Below are 21,238 nucleotides of genomic sequence, written 5' to 3' on the forward strand. Positions count from 1 at the left end.
ATTTTGTGTATGACCAAGTAAGAAAAATATGTTTGACCTTAGTAATTGTTATGCATGAAATTGTTTGAATGTTCATAGTTTAGAAAATCTAGTCGTATAAAATATTTCATTTTGTGTTATCAAAAATCAAAATTGTTAATATCATATCATTTACATATTAATGTATATATTCCAGTTTCCATACTTTATTATTTTCACAGTTATTAAATTTTATAAATAAAAAATGTTCAAAGTTGAAAGTTATAGTCGTCATTTTGAGTTATTGTATCCAGATCCAAACATTTTTTTGCTGTCTGAATTACAATGGCAATATAACGCTCCCGGCACATAACTTTATCGTAACTGCAGTGGTTGGTATGGGTTAAGGTAGTCTTCTGGTCCTAGTGTGTCATACGGATGAAGGTATGCATCTGGATCTTCAATATCATTGCTATGGTTTTCATATACAGTAATTAAATCTGTCTCGCTCTGACAAAAGGTTGCAAGCACATTTTTTTCTTTTGACTCTTGTATTAGACATTTTTCAAGATTCAATTCGTTTTTATCTTCAATATTGGTATCCGATGTCAGTGTTATGCTTTCCACTATTCCGATAACTGTAATGCTTGCTTCGACTATTTGTTCATCAATAACTGTTTCGCCTAGTATCAAGTCACCATTCACGCTTTCGATTTCCTCGTAGTCATGTGTTATTTCAACTACTTGAACATTTCGTTCTTTATATTTATTCTTGTAGTATATTGATGTCAAAATACCGATGCAGGAAACAGTTACAACTATAATTACTATTGAAGCTATGCATACGAATATGAAATGAAATTCGTTGTCATTACTGTTTGTGCAATCTGTAAAATAAATGTATTGATGTTTATGAAATTTAAATAAATGGTACTAGTATTGATAGAACTACACACCATTGTGCTATTACATGGTCTGCATATATAAATACTAAATTTAATCTATAAATACATGTTAAATAATACCAACATGTAAAAAATAAAGATTTTACTATGTAAAACATTTTTATCTACCAAGTCAAATTTATTTTAGGAATTTATAGTGATTTTATCACCTTCATACTAAATATTACAACAAATGATACCAGTAGTAAAATCACAATAAATTTAAGCCCCCAAATTGGGAACCCCACATTAAACTAAGGATGATATTATGTGCTCCGAAAAGGAAGAGGACCTTCTCCACATTGTGCACATAAAAACCTGGTGATAAAAAAAAAGTTTTTGGTTTACCTTTATGCCGAATGATCTTGCTGAAGTTGTTGATATCATATCCATCCTGAATTATGGTATTCTGTATGGCAGTTTCAGTAGAGCTGGTTTCCGTATGCTTTTCATATGGTTTATAGTAGTCAGTTGTCTCATTAACAGGTTGTGGTTTATCTAATAAGGACGTGGTCATAAATAGGAGATGATAATGATAAATCATAACATTTGTATTATTTGTTAATATAAAACATAAAAACATATACTACATAACAACATGAAAAATATTAAATATGGTATAAAATAAAACGCGAATTAACCTGTTTTTGTTTTTGTTCTCTAGTTACGTATTTCGTCGGTTACTTGAATACGGAACGCGTTTGACATATTCAACGGAACACTTTCATCTTTTTACTTCAACTCCTGTGTGCTGATTCATATTCATGATTCACATCCACACTTTTATAGAAATATTCTTTATTAAGCACAAAAACGTCAGTATTCACCTCAAAAGCTAACAAAACCTTTAGATAGACTTATTAAGAAGGGATAACGTTACGCTACTGTTGTCAGGTCATTAAAGATTGCATATTTTGGCGTTCATATTGGTTCACTTATAGGGTCTTTACATCGGAACTAAACACATTTATTCAAAACTAGTTGTTGGCATAACACGGGTTATTTTCTTCTCATATATGTTATGATTGTATAATACTAAATCCCTAACGGGAAGGATTGTGCCTGATATTCATATGATGAAGACATAATCTTTCAATCAGTCCATGTAAAATATGTAGTTGTCATGTCAGTTAACTGCTAGTTGTCTGTTGTTATTTATGTAGTATTGTTATTTTGTTTCTTTTCTTTGGTAACATTTTCTGACATCAGACTCGGACTTCTCTTGATCTGAATTTTAATATGCGTATTGTTATGCGTTTACTTTTCTATATTGGCTAGAGGTATAGGGGAAGGGTTGAGATCTCATAAACATGTTCAACGCAGCCGCATGTCTGCACCTGTCCCAAGTCAGGAGCCTCTGGCCTTTGATAGTCTTGTATTATTATAATTTTTGTTTATTGAGTACAATTTGGAATTAAATATGGCGTTCACTATCACTCAACTAGTATAACTATATATAATAGTGTAGGGGCCAGCTGAAGGACACCTCCGGGTGCAAGAATTTTTCGCTGCATTGAAGACCTGTTGGTGAATTTCTGCTGTTGTCTGTTCTACGGTCGAATTGTTGTGTCTATGACAAATTCCCCATTTCCATTCTCAATTTTATCATAATCTAGATGCCAGTCTTTGCTCCTTTCAAATGGAAATACGAATACAAATGTGTTGCTTTTTATTTTTAGTCGAGTTGTCCCTCAATGACACATTCCCCATTTCCGAACTCAATTGCATGTTTTTATTTGATTAGAATTTGATACTGACAAATATAGGCAATTGTTTATAACATTTAAACCATAAAATCTAATAGATATTACTTTCATCCCCTTTATTTGAACTTTGATAGATAGTTGTATCATTGGTAATCATACCACAGATTTACATTTTTAAAGCAGCGATGCAGTTGTTAACACTTTTTTTATATTTACATTTACGAATTTAATTATGCTATATTTTATTTTTTCTATTTAGGGTTTCTCGAAAAGAGGACATTTGTATGTATTCTCCGTAAGGTCCTATGTTAAACTATATCCCTCTCTTATGGCCATCGTAGATGATGGATTGGATTCACAGTATGACACCCCATAAGGAACATTCATGCCATATTTGGGTTCATTCCATTCAGCGGTTCTCCAAAAGAAGACATTTTTATGTATTGTCCATATAACCTTATGTTAAAGAGAGTGTCCCGCTGGTGGCAATCTTGGATGAGGTATCGGCTTCAAATAATCAACACTTGGTCAACATATCATAAGGAACAATTATGCCATGTTTGGTTTCATTCATTTAGTGGCGTACTAAATTATAAGCCTGGTACCTTTGATAAAAGAGGGACGAAAGACACCAAAGGGACAGTCAAACTCGTAAATCTAAAACAAACTGACAACGCCATGGCTAAAAATGAAAAAGACAAACAGAAAAACAATAGTACACATGACACAACATAGAAAACTAAAGAATAAACAACACGAACCCCACCAAAAACTAGGGGTGATCTCAGGTGCTCCGGAAGGGTAAGCAGATCCTGCTCCACATGCGGCACCCGTCGTGTTGCTTATGTGATTGCAAATCCGGTAAATAGTCTAATTCGGTAGGTCAAATTCATGAAAGGGAAGGAGATTGCAGTTACGACGTAAGGAACATATCCGATATCATTTGTGAAACGGTTATTCCATAACGGTCAACCAACTCGTGATGGCGTCCGTAAAATTTACGAAGGGATGATTTCAACTTCACCATTTGGAACTCTTGGTTTAATAGCTTCCTTGTGAGCAGTAACCCTCTATGAAGAAAATCATGATAGGAAATGCAAGCACGGGAATATCGTATCAATTGGGAGATATATACCCCGTATGCAGGTGCTGCTGGAATGTTGCTACTTAGAAATGGAAAGTTCACAATTGGAAAGCTGAAATCATCTCTTTTGTCGTAAAGTTTTGTCTTCAACCGACCCTCATTGTCAATTTCTAGATGTAAGTCAAGATATGAAGCCGACTTAACTGTATCTGTAGTATCCTTTATCTCCAATTCGATGGGATAGATGCGATCCACATAGTCACCAAATTTTGAATTGTTTAGTGAAAGAACGTCATCTATATAGCGGAAAGTATAGTTAAAGGATATTGACAGATGACAGACGACGAAGGATGCAACGAACGATGACGACGATGACGGACGACGGACGCACAGTTATGAGACAAGATCAAACTAGAGTTTACACAAAATAATTGTTTTCTGTACCATAAACGAAAATGGAGATGGTATTTATTCCACTTGGTAGAACTCTGTTGTTTAATTCGGTTTGTTGAAATTGATACAGACTGTTGAACTATCCAAATACAAAAATAGATAAACCCGGAAATTTGAATTAAACGGAGGGATACCGGAAAAAAACTTTTGATTGTTTATTCTATTTTCGTTTAGTGTTGAATTGAAATAGATCAATGCGGAAAACATGACTTTTCACTTGACCGAGAGGCGATTAAAATAATTAATTAGTTATATATTGGACTTCATCAGCAAGATCTATATTAATGTATACTAGAACACACACGCGAAATACAGGGCTTTTAGTGCGTTGTTGAAAGTAGGTAAACTGTTAAAGGATGATTTTTTCGAAAAACTAAGGATGTTCTTACCCCAGGATTAGATTACCTTAGCCGTATTTGGCACAACTTTTTGGAATTTTAGATCCTCAATGCTCTTCAACTTTGTATTTATTTGGCTTTTTAACTATTTTGATCTGAGCGTCACTGATGAGTCTTATGTAGACGAAACGCGCGTCTGACGTATAAAATTATTATCCTAGTACGTTTGATAACTTTTTACACCACTGGGTCGATGCCACTGCTGGTGGACGTTTCGTCCCCGAGGGTATCACCAGCCAAGTAGTCAGCACTTCGGTGTTGACATGAATATCAATTATATGGTCATTTTATAAATTTTCTGTTTACAAAACTCTGAATTTTTCGAAAAACTAAGGATTTTCTTACCCCAGGAGTAGATTACCTTAGCCGTTTTTGGCACAACTTTTTGGAATTTTAGATCCTCAATGCTCGTCAACTCTGTATTTATTTGGCTTTTTAACTATTTTGATCTGAGCGTCACTGATGAGTCTTATGCAGACGAAACGCGCGTCTGGTGTATAAAATTATAATCCTAGTACGTTTGATAACTTTATTTTAATTTCAGGAAAGATATTAAGTCTTAGCCTGAATGTGCCATGTTGACAGGACAAATTTATTTTAGCCCTTCCCCTTTTTTTACAAAGTCCGTTATTGTTTGTTTTCTGTTTTTCTGTTTACTATGAACATATATGTATAGATTGTATTTGTTATTTACAATCATTCATAGTCTACTATCCACGGCAGTCACTGATACAGCGACTCTTTAGATAATATATCAACGAACAAGTCAGCGACCCCTGTGGATAGTAAACTTGATAATGATAGTTATTAGCAAAAACATTTTAATAACAGTATATGTATGATCATGGTATACAGAAAACCTTGAAAATAAATGTCCTGCCCCAAGTACTTTTGAAAATAATAATGAACAACTTTAAAACAGTTTTAAACGAAAGCCTTGTTGTTGACTTAAAAGTCAGTCCGATGACACAATATCCGGACGCCTTTTTTTCTCTTTTTTCTCCTAAAAAAACCCAAACTGAAAAATCACAATAATGGATGATAGATGCAATTACGCATGGTACCTATAGGACATAGTATGATGATTATTAATAGAGGAAGGAAGGGAAGCGACACACAAAATGCGGTCTTCTCGTTTAATAGAAAAGATTTATCTAACATAGTGTCCCTTTTATATACAATGTAAATGTATATGTCAATGTCCGCAGTATCAAGTTTCATGAGGAATAACGTCTGCCATTTTTGAATTCATTAAAAGAATATTTAAATCTTCAAGCGAAAAAATACCTCAGATCTGATCAACCTTGATTTAGTGTATTCAATCTGTATATTAAATTTTAGAATAATATAAGGTTGGATGTCTTTATCTATGGATTATACAAAAAAAAACTCTTAAGACAACAAAAACAAAACCGTTTTCCGTTTTGATCAATCGTAATGTATTCAATATAAACATGCCTTTTATCTTTGAATGGACCCCATATTCCGACCTTACCCTCTAGGCACATCCGCACTCTCCCCTTGTTTGGCTCCTGTCATGTATACTGTAAACCAACTTATTTTCGCGGATACTTTATGTTGCGTCTTACCCTTTCTTGACCACTTCACGGCTATTTAGGTTTACGATTTAAAAATTACCTTGATGTAGTTTATTTAAAAAAAATAAAGATCCATGTTTAACATATTCGCCACGATTTATGTTCGTGTTATTTTCTTCCATCAAAAGTCGCGAAAATAAGTTGGTTTACAGTATTCAAAATCGATTTACATATGAACTTTACTGTACTACTGTTAACATGAATTCACGTCGGAAAATTCAAGTATTAAGTCAGGAATAATGAGAAAAGAAATCGCATTGAGGTGATTAATGATAATCTGTTCTCTCTATTTTGTATATGACGACGTTGATCATTACATTGATAACGGGCACGTGCGCCCTTAGTTTCTAGCTATAATGTTTTCATGTGACTTTACTCTGTTGAGAAAGGAAATTACCAGTCAGTAAGATCCAAGAAAAATTTCGTAATATAGCGATTATTAGATTTATTTACCTTCTATTTCTAACGAAATATCATATTCCACGGGCCTACTCTTCAGTAATATGCACCTGTAATTTCCTTCATTGGAGTACGATACATTGCGAATTTCAAGATTATATTCTCCCGTTGTATGATTCCCAGATGTAACGATCTTTTTGCTAATAAATACAGGATTTATTCGTTCATTTTCACTATAAGGCATGTAGTCTGAAGGACCGTACCATATAACAGACTTTCGGGATTTCTCTGGACAAAACAGTGTCACTGTATCTCCAACAATTGCCCTATACCTGTACGTTGAAACTGATTTTGAATCTGTCAAAAAAATAAGCAAAGATATTTTGTTTTATTCTAAATATTCTGTATAGTTTAAGCAACACTAGTATTGCGATGGAAAACCGTAAATTTTAAACCAAAAAGCTCTCCTCTTCATCGTAGATTAAGGATCACAAAATTATAAATGGCCATAAATCAACTTGCTAATATGCATCTTCTAGAAATAAAAGTATCATCTATTATGATATTTATAATAGAAGATATTAATGAAGATGAAGAGGAACATTTCGTTTCCAATAAAAGTAATTCCATACTTACAACATGTGTACAAGAGTATTAAGAATTGTTAAAAAGTAAAATCACTAAAGTACATAACTCCGAGGCAAAAAAAGGGTTGCAGCAAGTTAGGAATAAGAAAATAAGTTTGTTCATAGCTGAAGATGTGGTACTCGTGTTAATTTAGACAATGATTTTAAGAATAAATTTCCAAAAACTTATAATCTAATATTACTTACCAGTATATCCATACCATACAACCGTAAGTACAAAGGATGTTATTAGTTTCATGATTTTTGAAGTTTTGTAGGTTTCTATCAAAACAATTAAACATATATCATGTATATTATGAATTGGTTCAAGTGGAAATGAAAAATGTGAAATACATAATTACCTACATTGTTAAAATAAATTGTTATTGTTAGGTATAATTATATTCCTGTTTTGAAATATTTTAATAACATACACAATTTATTTATTTTTTTGATACGTTCTCATATCATCCATCCTATAAAGAAATAACCCTACTTTGATATCATCTCACTATTATTTTAAAAATGTAGAAAGTAAGATATTGCAATACTTCAAGGAGAATTCAAATCGGAAAGTCTTTTATTTTTCAAATGGCAAAACAGTCTTACATCCAAGCCTGGGAAATCACTTCAAAATGATGTTGGGCTTATCATCTGCACCACTTAGAAAAACACGACAATTTGAAATTAAACTCTCACTCCAATTAAAATTTGTTAGCTGACAGGAACTTCATGTTATATTATCCTGATCCATAAGTGGTAATGTCGCATACCCCCCGCGTGTGAGATACTCTTTTATAATTGAATGTATGGGGATGTGCCAAAAATATAGGTCATAATTTTGCGAGGTTGTATATAAAAATTACTCTCCTTTTTATACGCCCGTCAAAATTTTGACGGGACGTATTATGGTATACACATGTCCGGTGTCCGTCCGTCTGTCTGTCCGTCCGTTTGTCTGTCCGGCGTAAACATGTCGCACCGTAACTTGAGAACGACATATCCAAATTTCATGAAACTTAATATAGTTGTTTCTTATGATGGTCAAATGATCATTTTTTTTATGAAAATTAGATTTAAACTTTTTGATTTACGGCACATTGTAACTAAAACAGGGGTGTGTTTTTTCACATGTCGCACTGTATCTCAAAAACAATTCCTGATTATGGCTTAAAACTTTAAACACTTCTTAGTGATATTAATCTTAATATCTGTATACTTTTTGGTGATGATTCAAAATTTCATTTTTGAGTTATTGAGTATTTTGTAAAAAAAGGGGGAGGGTTTTTTACATGTCGCGCCATATCTCAAAATCGATTTATGATTATTGCTACAAACTTTACACATGTCTTTGTTATAATAATCTTAAGATCTGTATACTTTTTGATGATGATTCAAAATTTCATTTTTGAGTGATTGAGTATTTTGTAAAAAAGGGGGAGGGTTTTTTTCACATGTTGTGCGGTATCTCTATAACAATTTATGATTATTGCTTAAAACTTTACACACTTCTTTATTATATTGATCTAAAGATCTGTATACTTTTTAGTGATGATTCAAAATTTTATTTTTGAGTTATTGAGTATTTTGTTAAACAGGGGAGTTTTTTTTTACATGTCGCGCCGTATCTCAAAAATAATTTATGATTATGGCTTAAAACTTTACACACTTCTTTGTTATATTAATCTAAGGATCTGTATACTTTTTGGTTTTGATTCAAAATTTTATTTTAGTGATATTTAGTTTTTTGTTAAAAAAAAAACAGGGTGGGGGGTTTCCCGCCGTGTCTCAAAAACTATATATGGTTATTGCTTAAAACTTTCTCAAAAACTATTTATGATTATTGCATATAACTTCCACATAAGACGTCGGGCGTATCATGCGCTCATGGCGCAGCTGTTTATTATTACATACTAAATAAAAATGCATTTACGTTTGATAAATTTATATTGAATTTGGGTATGTATAATTTTCATGTCATATATAGATATGCTATTCGTTATCTTATATTGCTGGACAAAATTATTAGATTAAATCAATTAAGTTGAAAGTTTACATTTGAAATAAGTTCTTAAAGGATTTGTCTCCTGATTTGTATATATGTTTATTGGTAATTTTTTCAAGGCATATACATATTAAATGGAAGTACACCCCTTTGAAAAATAATACATTATTCAAAACTATTGTGCTTCTTCATTATCATATCTGACGAGGTACTGTAAAGATGCTAAACTTTATCAGAATATTTACTATTTACTTCGTAATTTCCTTACTTGAGAGTTTATCAAAAAAAATTACACATTCATTTTTTTGTTAAACATCTGTTTTATGTAATATTATCTGACCTATAATCACAGTAGTTGATGACAGATTAATATCTCTACTTAACCATGTTATAATTGAAAGAAGATATGAAATGTTCACTCTGAATGGCTAAGATGAAGACTGAAAATTAAAAACATCAAGCGGATGGAAAATATATACATATCAAATGTTCATACATGTTTATGTTTTTTGTACTTTAAATCATTTTAATAATTCTTATGATTCACTGTGCTTTATTTTGTAATTCGTTGATTGTTTTTTTCAAATTTTGGACACCGTGATTGGGAAAGAAAATATCTTGTATTTCTGACTTGGTATATAGGCATTTTCGTAGAAAACGGTGCACTCAACCTGGCTTTATAGCCGACTAACGACCTCACTGGTAGGACAGTCGCATATAATTCCATTAAAACAACGTTTTAGGCAAATCAAACAGATATAATAGGTAAAAGTAAAGTAATTGGGGCACAGCAGTCAAAATAATGTAACAATCTTAATCAATATAAAGAAAAAAAAAACAATTTGATGTATTTGAACAAAGAAATATAAAATGACATAGCGACATTCTGTAGAAAAAGCACTTAAGCAAAGAAAAATTAAAGTGTACTTGCCTCTTAATGATAAAAATAGGAGACTACATGTAATACAGGAAATCTTGTTTTGTGTGTGTGTATGTGACGAAATCTAGTTGTTGTAAAGTGTACTTCCTGAGTTAGTCCGGTCGATTGGTGAAAAAATTGCTCAATTGATGAGGAAAGCACCAATTTTTGCCTGATGGTACATTTTTGTGTACTGAGAAATATAAGCTATGGACCCACCCTCAAAATTCAATATGGCGGCTTATTTCAAGATGGCTGCCATACGTTCTAAAATATTTCCAGTATTGCACAAACCACAGTGGATTTGATGCTGGAAGATCAAAAATCAACATATTTGAATGACTTGGTGTACTTAGCAAGATTTTGTTTTGATCTGTCTTTGAAACACAAAATGGCGGCTATTTTCAAAATGGCCGCCTTGAAAAATAAGCAAATATTTATTATTGAAAATTGACCTGAATATAAGCATTGTATTGATATATAGTGTCAGTTAGAATCTGTCCCAGTTCTGTCCTTTTTAATTTTGCCTTGCTTGTCATTTTATACACAAAAGTTGTATCTTTCAAAAAAAGCTGAAGTAGTAGCTTTCATTAAAAGCTGCACTATTTTTTGTCTTGGGTCACACATAAAAGCTGTGATTTGCGATTTATCTGCCTTAAGATATTATTCAGTGCCTATCTTCTTTCTTGGGTCGCAGTATTTTGCAATTTGAGATATTAAACTGTGAATTGAGAATCATTTAAACACATGTCAGTTAAATGACAGGAATTGAGGACAAGGACAAGAACATTGAAATGGTAGAAACTGAATCACTTGGGGATATGAAGAAACCCACAGCTGAAGACGCTCAAACAGAGGACAGCTCAGAAATGACTATTAAACAATTGTACCAAGAATATTTAGCAGATAGAAAATTTAATGCTCAAAGAACAGCTGAGATTAACCGCTATATAAAACAGAGGGAAGCGCGAATTGATAAAATATGTGTTGGTCTCATTACGATTCAAGTTGAACAGAAAGAGGCACTGAATATCAATAACGAACAGATTGGTGAAATATCTCAGTCACTTCAGCAGTCTGCAGACAAGATAAACCACAAGGCTAGTAATAACTGCTTGGCGGAATTGATGGTCAGCTCAATAAGTTATTCAATGTTGTGGTGAGACGAATGGACAAGCTGACAACAACTGAGGAAGGAGACACAGTTCAATTTAAAAATGCATGTCAACAGCAGGGTACCGTCCAACAACTGGCATCTGTTGTAAATGAATTAGTGGTCAATTAAAATAAAGAAGTTACAATTCCTGCAATGGACACATCATCTAAGCCAAAATTTGACCTTAGCCAGTACAACGCAAGTTTACCAAAAGTACACAAAAATTTCTATGCCTTGGGTCTTTCCCCAATTGTAGTTCGCATGAACCATCAACCGCGCCAATTCTGTTGAAGGTGTCTTCACCTTAGGTCAAAAGTCCTATGTCAGGGCTCTTGGCCCTGCAAGAGACATTTCAAATTATTCAGCGACAATTTCCATTTAAGAACATTCTATAATCCTCTAGTACTAATCAAGGATACCAGCAAAAGGCTTATGTGTCTTCTTACGCACACTTACGATCTTCTATGAGTCAATAATATTACAGAAACAATTGGCTGCAAGTGGATTCTATCAAGTTTCTCCAATGTTGAAAGCAGCGCCTAACCTCACACAAATTGTCCCAAAACTAGCTGATGGTATGCTTTCAACTAATCAGAATAACCTTGGATTGGCCGATAAATATAACCTCTGTTCTTCTGATCAAATAATCATGAAAGATCACCAGTTCAATGGAAGATCACCTGATCAATATACACGTGGAAGATCTCCTGAGCAATACAATCGCGTAAGATCGCCAGATAGAAATACACCCAAACTTAATGCCTATCGATCAGCAACACCCCCACTAAGCTAGAGATCATATAGTCCCTATAAAGACAACAGTTAGCATCTCCAATGACAAACTCCAGAAATCCCGGTTATTTCAGACAACGTTCACCTTCACCAGGATACGGAGCAAATCAAAGTGCAACCCCAACAATGGAGTCTTTAAACAGGGTTGGGCCCGTAGGCCAACGCACGATTCCAAAGTCTATTGGCCATGAAATCACCTCATCGCAAAATCGAACAGAGGCCCACGGCATCGTCCGATATTGTCATCAGACGAACCATTCGAAAGGGCTTAGCAGTACAAGGTACTATACATGACCAGAATGTGAGCATGATTGTGGACACTGCTGCAATGATACCATTAGTAAATGAGAAATTAATTCCTGCAGAAAATGGAGATTTGGAGAACGTAGCCCTATGTGGTTTGGGTTAACAGCTTGTTATTGGAAAGATTATAAAAAACGACTCTCGACATTAATAGAGTAAAAAAACAATGGGATGTGTGCAAAGAGCCATTAACAGACGATGTTATACTTAGGCTAGATATTTTGAACATACTGAGCGCAGTGATAAACCTGAGTACTCTCACAATTACCATCAACAATACAGTGATAAATGCAGCATTTGTTAACAGTGAAAACGAGATTTCAACTCAGCAAGTTTGCATAAAACGAACCATCACAGTTACGCCAAACTCAAAAATGACTGTTACCATTAAAACTAATAAAAGTGCAGACCAGGCGTGCATTTTAGGACCGTGCTCGCTGAATGGGTTTCGCACGTAGTTGAAAAAGGAAATAGTTGCCCCTTAACCATTTTAAATGATGGCAATCGTCTAATCCGCCTGAAGAAAGGTACACCTATTGATTACATAGAATAATTTAACGATGAAGTGAGTACGGCAGATGAAAACGCGATAAGTGACGTAAGAAGTTTTATATTTTGAAATCCAAAATTACAGGATGGATACCAAGTTTATGCAGCCATATTTGCAAATGTATGTGTTTATAATTTTTTGAAATACTAAGGATTTTCTACCTCTGACATAGATTACCTAAGCTGCATTTGGCAAAACTTTTAGGAATTTCGGTCCTCAATGCTCTTCAACTTCGTACTTATTTGGCCTTTTTAACTTTTTTTGATTCGAGCGTCATTGATGAGTCTTTTATAGACGAAACGCGCGTCTGGTCTATATACAAAATTTAGTCCTGGTATCTATGATGAGTTTATTAATAAAAATAACCAAAATATTTTGTTTTTCTATTTTAAAACTAATTGATAACAAATTCAAGAACATGAAGTCAATTTTTAAAGAAGAATTACTTTAATTTTTGAAATTATAAAGAATACTTTTAGGACAATCTTGATATTTATACCGTTTTTCCGCCATCTTGAAAATGGAAGCCATATTGGATTTTTCAGAGTGGGTCCATAGCTGAAATCAAAGGGTATATAACCAAGAACTACTATGCAAAGTTTCATGCTTTCCTCATCAAGTGAGCAATTCTGCTCTATATCTGCACCAATCGGCCGGTGTGTTTATTGTTCATAATAAGTATGTTTTGCGGTTTTCTATTGTTCTTCTAATCGTACTTTATTTGTAGCACATTTTTAGGCCAAAAAAATCCATAGAATGTTAAATCAGAAAATGAAAACGCTTCATATTGAAATGTAAACAAAAATGTGATAATTCTAAATGTGACGAGTGGTACCAAGGAATTTCAATCCGAAAAGTAATTACATGACTAAATATTCTTTATTAAATGTTATTTTATTTGAAACATTTAAGAGCTGACATAAATGTATACCACTTTCCAATTACAGTATATGTTTGTGTTTTGGTTTTTTTAAATCTTTATTCTTTAATGATTAATTGGGGTGGTATTGGTCTTTAATCATTTTATTTCAATTTTAAACGCAAAATGAAATACTTGTAGAATTGATAGGCATTATTGAAGTGATGTTGCAGATTTTTTTTCATACAGGATTTAAGACGACACGTAAAAGTGTTTCATTACTAAATGTGATCTTCCATTTTCAAACGTTAGGAGGAAAGAACATGTAAAGAATATAATTCTTTCAAATATTAGTACTTTTTTTTATATTTCTTATGATCATGTGAATGCAAATGAATACGAAAATATGTTCTTTAAATTTTTTGCAACCGTAGGCAAATTGTAAAACTTGCGAATCATCTAAATAAACGTTTTATTTTAAACTATTTACACAACTGGGTCGATGCCACTGCTGGTGGACGTTTCGTCCCCGGGGGTATAACCAGTCCAGTAGTCAGCACTTTGGTGCTGACATGAATATCAATTATTGGGTAATTTTCATATATTTCCTGTTTCAAAACTGAGAATTTTACGAAAAACTAAGAATTTTACGAAAAACTAAGAATTTTCTAATCCCAGGAATAGGTCACCTTAGCTGTATTTTGGCACAATTGTTTTTGAATATTAGGTCCTCAATGCTCTTCAACTTTGTACTTGTTTGGCTTTATAACTATTTTGATCTGAGCGTCACTGGTGAGTCTTGTGTAGACGAAATGTGCGTCTGGCGTATCAAATTATAATCCTGGTACATTTGATGGTAACTATTCGTTTACCTTATATAGTTTTTATGAGATGTAAGAAAGATAATTCATAGTTCAAATATTGATATGCAATTAGTGTACCACAACAGTGAAAATAATTTTTCGATAATCAATTAGTTGCTTTTTATTATATTAACTATAGAAATATAACATTTAAAATCAAATGAGCTCTGACGATGATCAATGTTTGATCACTGGTGTCTAACATTTTTTTGTAATCTTGTAATCAAATAGCAAAAGTTAAAGAAAAGTTAACAATAGCCTTTTTTATACTCTAAAGTTTAAGATAATCATATTAATATATTTAGATACGTATATATATAAACAGTATATGGTAAATCACACGTTAGATTTATATATAGACATTAATAAAATTACTTCCTTTTTCTTCAAATTATGTGAGTTAACTTTTATATCTCTAATAAAAACACTCAATTACCATTTAATTGATTATAATTAACTTTAAATTGATTTTCAGCATTGTAGCAATATCGAGTTTCTTTACATATTTAAGTTCATTTATTTCCTTTCGATATCAGATTTGTTCATCAATAATGTACGCCATTTTTAAACGGAAATATATTCAGAATAATCATACAATAAGCGTTTTATCTTATTTAAAGGTCCCAAGAAAGAAATCAAAACAAAGAAGGAAATAAAAGAGAAGAATGGCTTTGATGCTTCTTCCAAATTCGAATCAAAAGTGGTTAACAACTTGTCAAACGGTAAGTCGATTACAATTTGTTAGTTTAGTTTAAACATATGTATTTATAGTGGATTGGGAAACAAGTTTAACAACTAATATTAATCGCTTTCCACTTTGCGGGTGCGAGTGCTGCCTTGTAGCGGCATTAGCTAGCCTACTCTTTTTCGAAATCTACAAGGGTGTCTCTAACGTGCAAGAGATATGGCGCTCTTTTAACACGGGTCAGCCATTTGTCGTCCCCTTCCGACGGACTATCATCGTTTCCTCAAGACCATACTCGCAAATGGTGTCAAGGGCTCGTCAAGGGAAAGCCGAAAATTGAGTTCCTGAAATTTTCATCCCAAACGGGAATCGAACCAGTAACCTTTGTGTTATAAGTCTGATGCACTAACGACTTCACCACGGCTCAAAATTTGTTTGTGTGTAACCTTACTGTCACTCACTTGTAGTTTCGAAGTTTTTACATCTATTTGTCTCTATCAATCTAAGTTATATAAATGGTCGCTATTTGTAAGCATTGGTCCTTAATCTGTTTCCGGGACGCTCTGATTAAAGTATTTTATATCAAAATGATTGACAATCAACAAAGGGAGATGCAAATTTAGAATAAGTTAGTTCTTTTAACTATAACTCACTATATTGCCTAAAAATTATAGTTGTTTAAACTATGCCAATGTATTCTAAAATGTAAAAATATTTCGTTCATAGTTCATCGTGGAATATTATTTGATGATTAATTTATAACCATTTTCAATTCATACAGTTTTTCCTGTTGGTACTGGTGGCTATAGATTTATGCAGTGGTGAGTATTTTTTGCCATTTATTCTCTCCATGATCAAGACATAAGTTTGTTTATGAATAAAACAGATGTATAAACATGTACAGTCAAACCTATATGTAAAGGTCACCCTTGGAACAAATGAAAACTTAACTTTGAAATTAGGCTAAGAAATGCACACTTTTTACTTCAAGAGAAGTTGAAATTAAAAGACAGGATTTTTTACTTAGTAGGTTGTATGTTGTATTCTTAGTAGAGGAGATAATTTAGAGGAGAAATTTAGAGCCAGTTTGGCAATGAAATGTGGATGTTAAGTATGTATCAGGTAGATTCTAAATAAACAGGATAAAATTTGTATATTAAACGACAAGTTAAATAAACAAAGGGCATTTATAGAGTTAAGCAAGAATGGACTATATATATATATATATATATATAAAATTTTACAATAACGCGAAGTATCCTAAAAAATAAATTATTTATAACGCAATACAACCATTAAAGAGACATTTCTTACAGCATTTAATATGTGCTCTTGAATTATGTGTCATGGATTATGCGTTCTTTTTATTAGAAATCTGTTTTTGATTAGAAAAAGAGGTAGTTTAATATATGATATTTCTTCAGGTTCGGTTTCGTGGAGCCTGGCCACTAAACCAGCAGTGTTTGGTAACGATATAGAGTTACATTGTAATCTTGATAATGATACGTCACTCAACGGTTCCAGGCATTGGAGTAAAGGAGACAACGTTAAAGTGTTGGTAGTAGACGGCAAGACAATCAACGATACAAAATATTCTGAGGAACTAGACAAAGCTAAACGTACTTCCATTTTAACTATAACTTCATTAGATACTGGTGATGTGAACGTTCCATACACGTGCCAACATGGCTTCCAAACGTACAAGAAAGTTTTGAATATGACTGTGGAGAACTTCGAATGCAAGTATTTCTGATTTATATTTTGAGTGTTTTAAATTCAGTTAATCAATATTTCCATTTGATATTTCGTATCGTTTGTAGTTAATCAATATTTCCATTTGATATTTCGTATCGTTTGTGGTTTGAATTCTGATTTTATTTTAATTAGTGATTGTTATTTATATGCATCTCTTTAATTATATTTTCAGATCATCCTGACAAAAGCAATGCATCTTTCAATCAGGAAGACGATCATGTGTTGTTCTCAATGAAATTTGAAAGAGTGTTCCCAGTTCCTACTTGCAAAGCATCATATGGGGTACGTTGTTAAGTCATTATTGAGGCCCCTCATGGAGAGGTTCAAGTAATCGCAATCCATATTACAAATTGCCAAGATAATCCCATGATCATGAACTATTTCAAGATAATCAAATAATCATAAACACAGACCTAGATTATTTAATAATCAAATAATTAGAAATTATTTTGTCTGGTTATCAAATATTACTATAAAAGCTGCTAAGTTATCACAAAATAAAAAAACATGAGGAAACGAAATATATATCTTTTTCGTTCTTCATCATAATACTATTAGTATATAAACTCATCACCAGTACTAGGATTAACATTTGGTATTTTCGCCAGACGCTCTCACAAAAGACTCATCAGTGACCTCGAATAAAAAGGGGCATACTCGTTATCTATTTACTATAGCCTATTGAGGTTTACAGAAAAGAATACCTTCATAATAAATGATAGCGAAATATAAGCCAAAACAACTAATTATGAATATTCATTATAAATTCTAAGCTTGTAGTAATGTATTCCAAACTTACGTTTTGTATACAAAAAAAGAGACTCACTTGTTACGTTCTAAACAAAATAAAATAAAGAGTTCTAAAAGAAAATAGGGAATAGGGAATTTTGAGTTGTATTTAAGGACTTTCCAACCCACACTCTCAACAACAGGTAATGTGAAAAGAAAACTGTGTGAGTTCAACTGTTTAATAAGGTGTCACAGTTTTAAACATGAATATCATGTTTCCGTCTTATTCTGAGGGGAAACAATAAATATGGTCATGTATTTGACCGAATATTTGGTTCAAGATTTCGAATGAGGACATGCATATTCAACAGGTTACTCACGGTTTTTGCAGCCATATTGAATGGGGGAAGATATTTTGAATGGTGGTAGTAACAATGTACGAAAAATCCTACGTTTCCAAGTAACTGTTTCAGTTATGTTTCCTGTGTTTTGAAAGCACTCGAACCTTCATTGTAAAACCTTCCGCCTATTCAGTATGACTCCATAACCGCGAAAGGGCCTATAAAAATAATATGAACAGCTGATTAAAAAATGATAATTCTCCACATTTATTTCGTATAGGATCAAAACATTACAAACTTGTTGAACATAAGTTACGTTCTTCAGGATGTATTTTACAAAGTTGAAATCAACCTGAAGTATCATCACATCTCGAAAGAATGTATTCATCATCCTTTCGAGCTCGACTGCTGCGTCGGAACAAAGACGATCAAACAACGTTTTGAGACGGCAAATGATGTTTGTCTGGAGATGACCCCCGAATTAAAAACTGGTTGGTTGTTTTTTTATCAAATAAAATTTAAGATACATTTATGAAAAATAATTAATTATCTGTAAAATTTGTTGTTTCTTTGTTAATAAATGTGATATGAGTACCAATGAGACAGCTCTTCATTTAGATCACAATTTGGAAAGAGTAAACCATTACAATCAAACACGGATTCTTGACTCACACCGAACAGCAAGCTATAAAGGGTCCATAAACGACTAGTGTAAATAAATTCAAACTGGAAAACCAACGTTCTAATCTATATATAACAACGAGAATAGAAAAACACTGCTAAACCGTATCAACATACGACAACTACTGGACAACAGGTTCCTGACATAGGACAAGTGCAAACAAATGAAGCGGGTTTAAACGTTATAATAATCTTCAACCTTCAACCTAACTATGAAATATCCATTGAAATGACTCAACTTGGTCAAAAATGAATATTTACAAAATTAAGTAATCAAACAACTCTTTGAAGCGGTCAATGATGTTTGTCTTCAGATGACATCCGATGTATAAACTAGTTGTTTGTTTTCATAGTGTCAACAATAATGTAAAAGAGGGGCGAAGGATACCAGAGGAACAGTCAAACGGTGTCTTCCCATTTATCCAACTTTTTAAAATATGGTATTCTCATTTAGCCAACTTTTTATTTTTGTTAATTATTGGGTTGTTTGTTTAGTGATAACAAAGTGTCTTTCTAAAATTCAAAAAAAAGTCAAACTCAATAAATGTAAATGTATATAAATATTGAATTATCGGTACAATATTTTGTTTTGCATTTAGTTATAAAGATCAGGTTGTAACGCGTCAAATATGAAAAATTGCATTGTAAAGTGATAGATAGTCACTTGTTCAAAATTTCGTAATATTTTTATTTCTTTTAAGTATGGTATCTTTGATGAGTTTATCTATGCACATTGAAAATGTATTAGTGTTTTATAAAAAGTCATTTTTTTTTAATTTAATTTCAGATGAAAAACCAAATGAATCCGAGAAGGATCAGACCCTTGGAACTGTTGGACAAGTAGTATTTGGGATAGTGTTTTTAATTTACTGTGTTATATTCCCTCTAACATTTGCATATATACAGTATAATAATAAGTACTAACTGTTCGCTGATAGTTGAGAAGAAATCAGTGTAGAAAGTAAAAGGTTATTTATCTTGTAAATTCTATCTACTCTGTTTCAAAAAAAAGTATGTAGACAGTGACTCAAACTCCGAAATAGCGTACATTTGCAAGGAAGATGTTACCATTGTTTTTAGAGTTTAATAGTGACTCTATCATGTGTTCGTACGATATACGTCCAAATGTTGTCGTTCGCCATGTGTTTGTTATGAAAAATCAAAGGTTGTTTTTATTAAAGCCAAAATGGAGATATTTATACTCTGATATACCCAAAATGGAAACCCTGTGTCGAATGGAAAGAATAGAAATTTAAAAATTAAATCATATTTTGTTTATACATTAGCTTGCTGTTTTTTAATTTGTTGTTATAAATGTATTACATGTATATCATATGTTTTATATCCACATTATTGTAACATTAAAATAGTATGTTAAAAATGATAACGTCAAATCATGCAGTGCCAATGACAAAAGGGGGTAAAAGGTTTGATAATGACAGAAGTGAAAGAAGCTGTTCTATAGGCAGGAATGAAGATATATGTATTTAGCATAACGCTTTGAAAATTAACACGCTGTTAAAAAACAATACCACTCAGAGAACTTTGCAATTGCATTCGATATATCATATGAAGAATAACTCATCATGCACAATAATAATTTTTAGCATATTTATACACTTAAACTTTATTTTAAAACGTTACTTTCGTATTGTTTTCTTTATTCGTGAGTGTACATGTGTTACTATATTTAAATGTAGAACACTTTTTTTATATTAACACATCGTGTTTATGTATGTTAGTGTTTTATGTATATTTATTGTTATTTTACCTGCTCTGTAACTTGTGTTCTTGTGAGGTTGTATGAATAAACTATCTATCTACGTTTACGGGTTTATATTATTCTACTAAAATTATCATGTAAAATTTGTCAAACCAACTTAAAACTAGAAAATTACAATTGAACAAGGTGAAGGGATTAAAACAACGTGTATAAAAGTTGGGGGAAATGAACATGCGAAAAACTTTACTTTGAAGGTAAAAAACTTTTTAAAAAAAATGGCTATAGAAACGTCAAAACGACTATCAGTGTGTATACATATAAAAGAAGATGTGGTATGATTGCCAATGAGACAACTATCCACAAAAGATCAAAATAACACAAACATTAACAACTATAGGTAATCGTACGGCATTCAACAATGGACAAAGCCCATACCCATAGTCAGCTATAAAAGGCTGTTTAAACTGTTTCAGTAATGTTATTCATGGTGGTACGTCGTATTGTTATATTATAGTTCGTGTCTGTGTGTGTTACATTGTGTCGTTGTTCTCCTCTTATATTTAATGCATTTCCCTCAGTTTTAGTTAGTATCCCGGAATTAATTATTTTTCTAAATGGATGTTACCATCGTAAAAAAAAAAGAGAGAACGGGATCGTTGCTACGACAATCAGATCGGCGTTAGTTTGGCTGTGCGGGATGTACTATTAAAG

General features: G+C 32.5%; 2 protein-coding genes across 3 annotated transcripts; one reads left to right on the plus strand and one right to left on the minus strand.

Annotated features, from left to right (window-relative positions):
- Window positions 1-326: 326 nt before the first annotated feature.
- LOC134695005 (uncharacterized) lies at window positions 327-7,473 on the minus strand. 2 transcript variants are annotated; one of them, XM_063556134.1, is made up of 4 exons: window positions 7,374-7,473; window positions 6,595-6,897; window positions 1,251-1,400; window positions 327-845 (listed from the first exon to the last, which is right to left on the minus strand). In XM_063556134.1, exons 1-4 carry the CDS (start codon window positions 7,423-7,425, stop codon window positions 334-336), a joined length of 1,017 nt encoding a protein of 338 aa, XP_063412204.1. In that variant the 5' UTR covers window positions 7,426-7,473; the 3' UTR covers window positions 327-333. The 2 variants fall into 2 exon arrangements, with proteins under 2 accessions (XP_063412204.1, XP_063412205.1); XM_063556135.1 differs by lacking the exon at window positions 1,251-1,400.
- Window positions 7,474-14,944: 7,471 nt separating this feature from the next.
- Window positions 14,945-19,814, plus strand: LOC134694769 (uncharacterized). The gene is made up of 7 exons (XM_063555823.1): window positions 14,945-15,008; window positions 15,234-15,335; window positions 16,080-16,119; window positions 16,723-17,037; window positions 17,226-17,335; window positions 18,404-18,614; window positions 19,592-19,814. The coding sequence occupies exons 2-7, from the start codon at window positions 15,279-15,281 to the stop codon at window positions 19,726-19,728; spliced, it is 870 nt and encodes a 289-aa protein (XP_063411893.1). The 5' UTR covers window positions 14,945-15,008; window positions 15,234-15,278; the 3' UTR covers window positions 19,729-19,814.
- Window positions 19,815-21,238: the final 1,424 nt, after the last annotated feature.

This window comes from Mytilus trossulus, chromosome 13 (assembly GCF_036588685.1).
Source record: "Mytilus trossulus isolate FHL-02 chromosome 13, PNRI_Mtr1.1.1.hap1, whole genome shotgun sequence".
NCBI lineage: Eukaryota > Metazoa > Mollusca > Bivalvia > Mytilida > Mytilidae > Mytilus > Mytilus trossulus.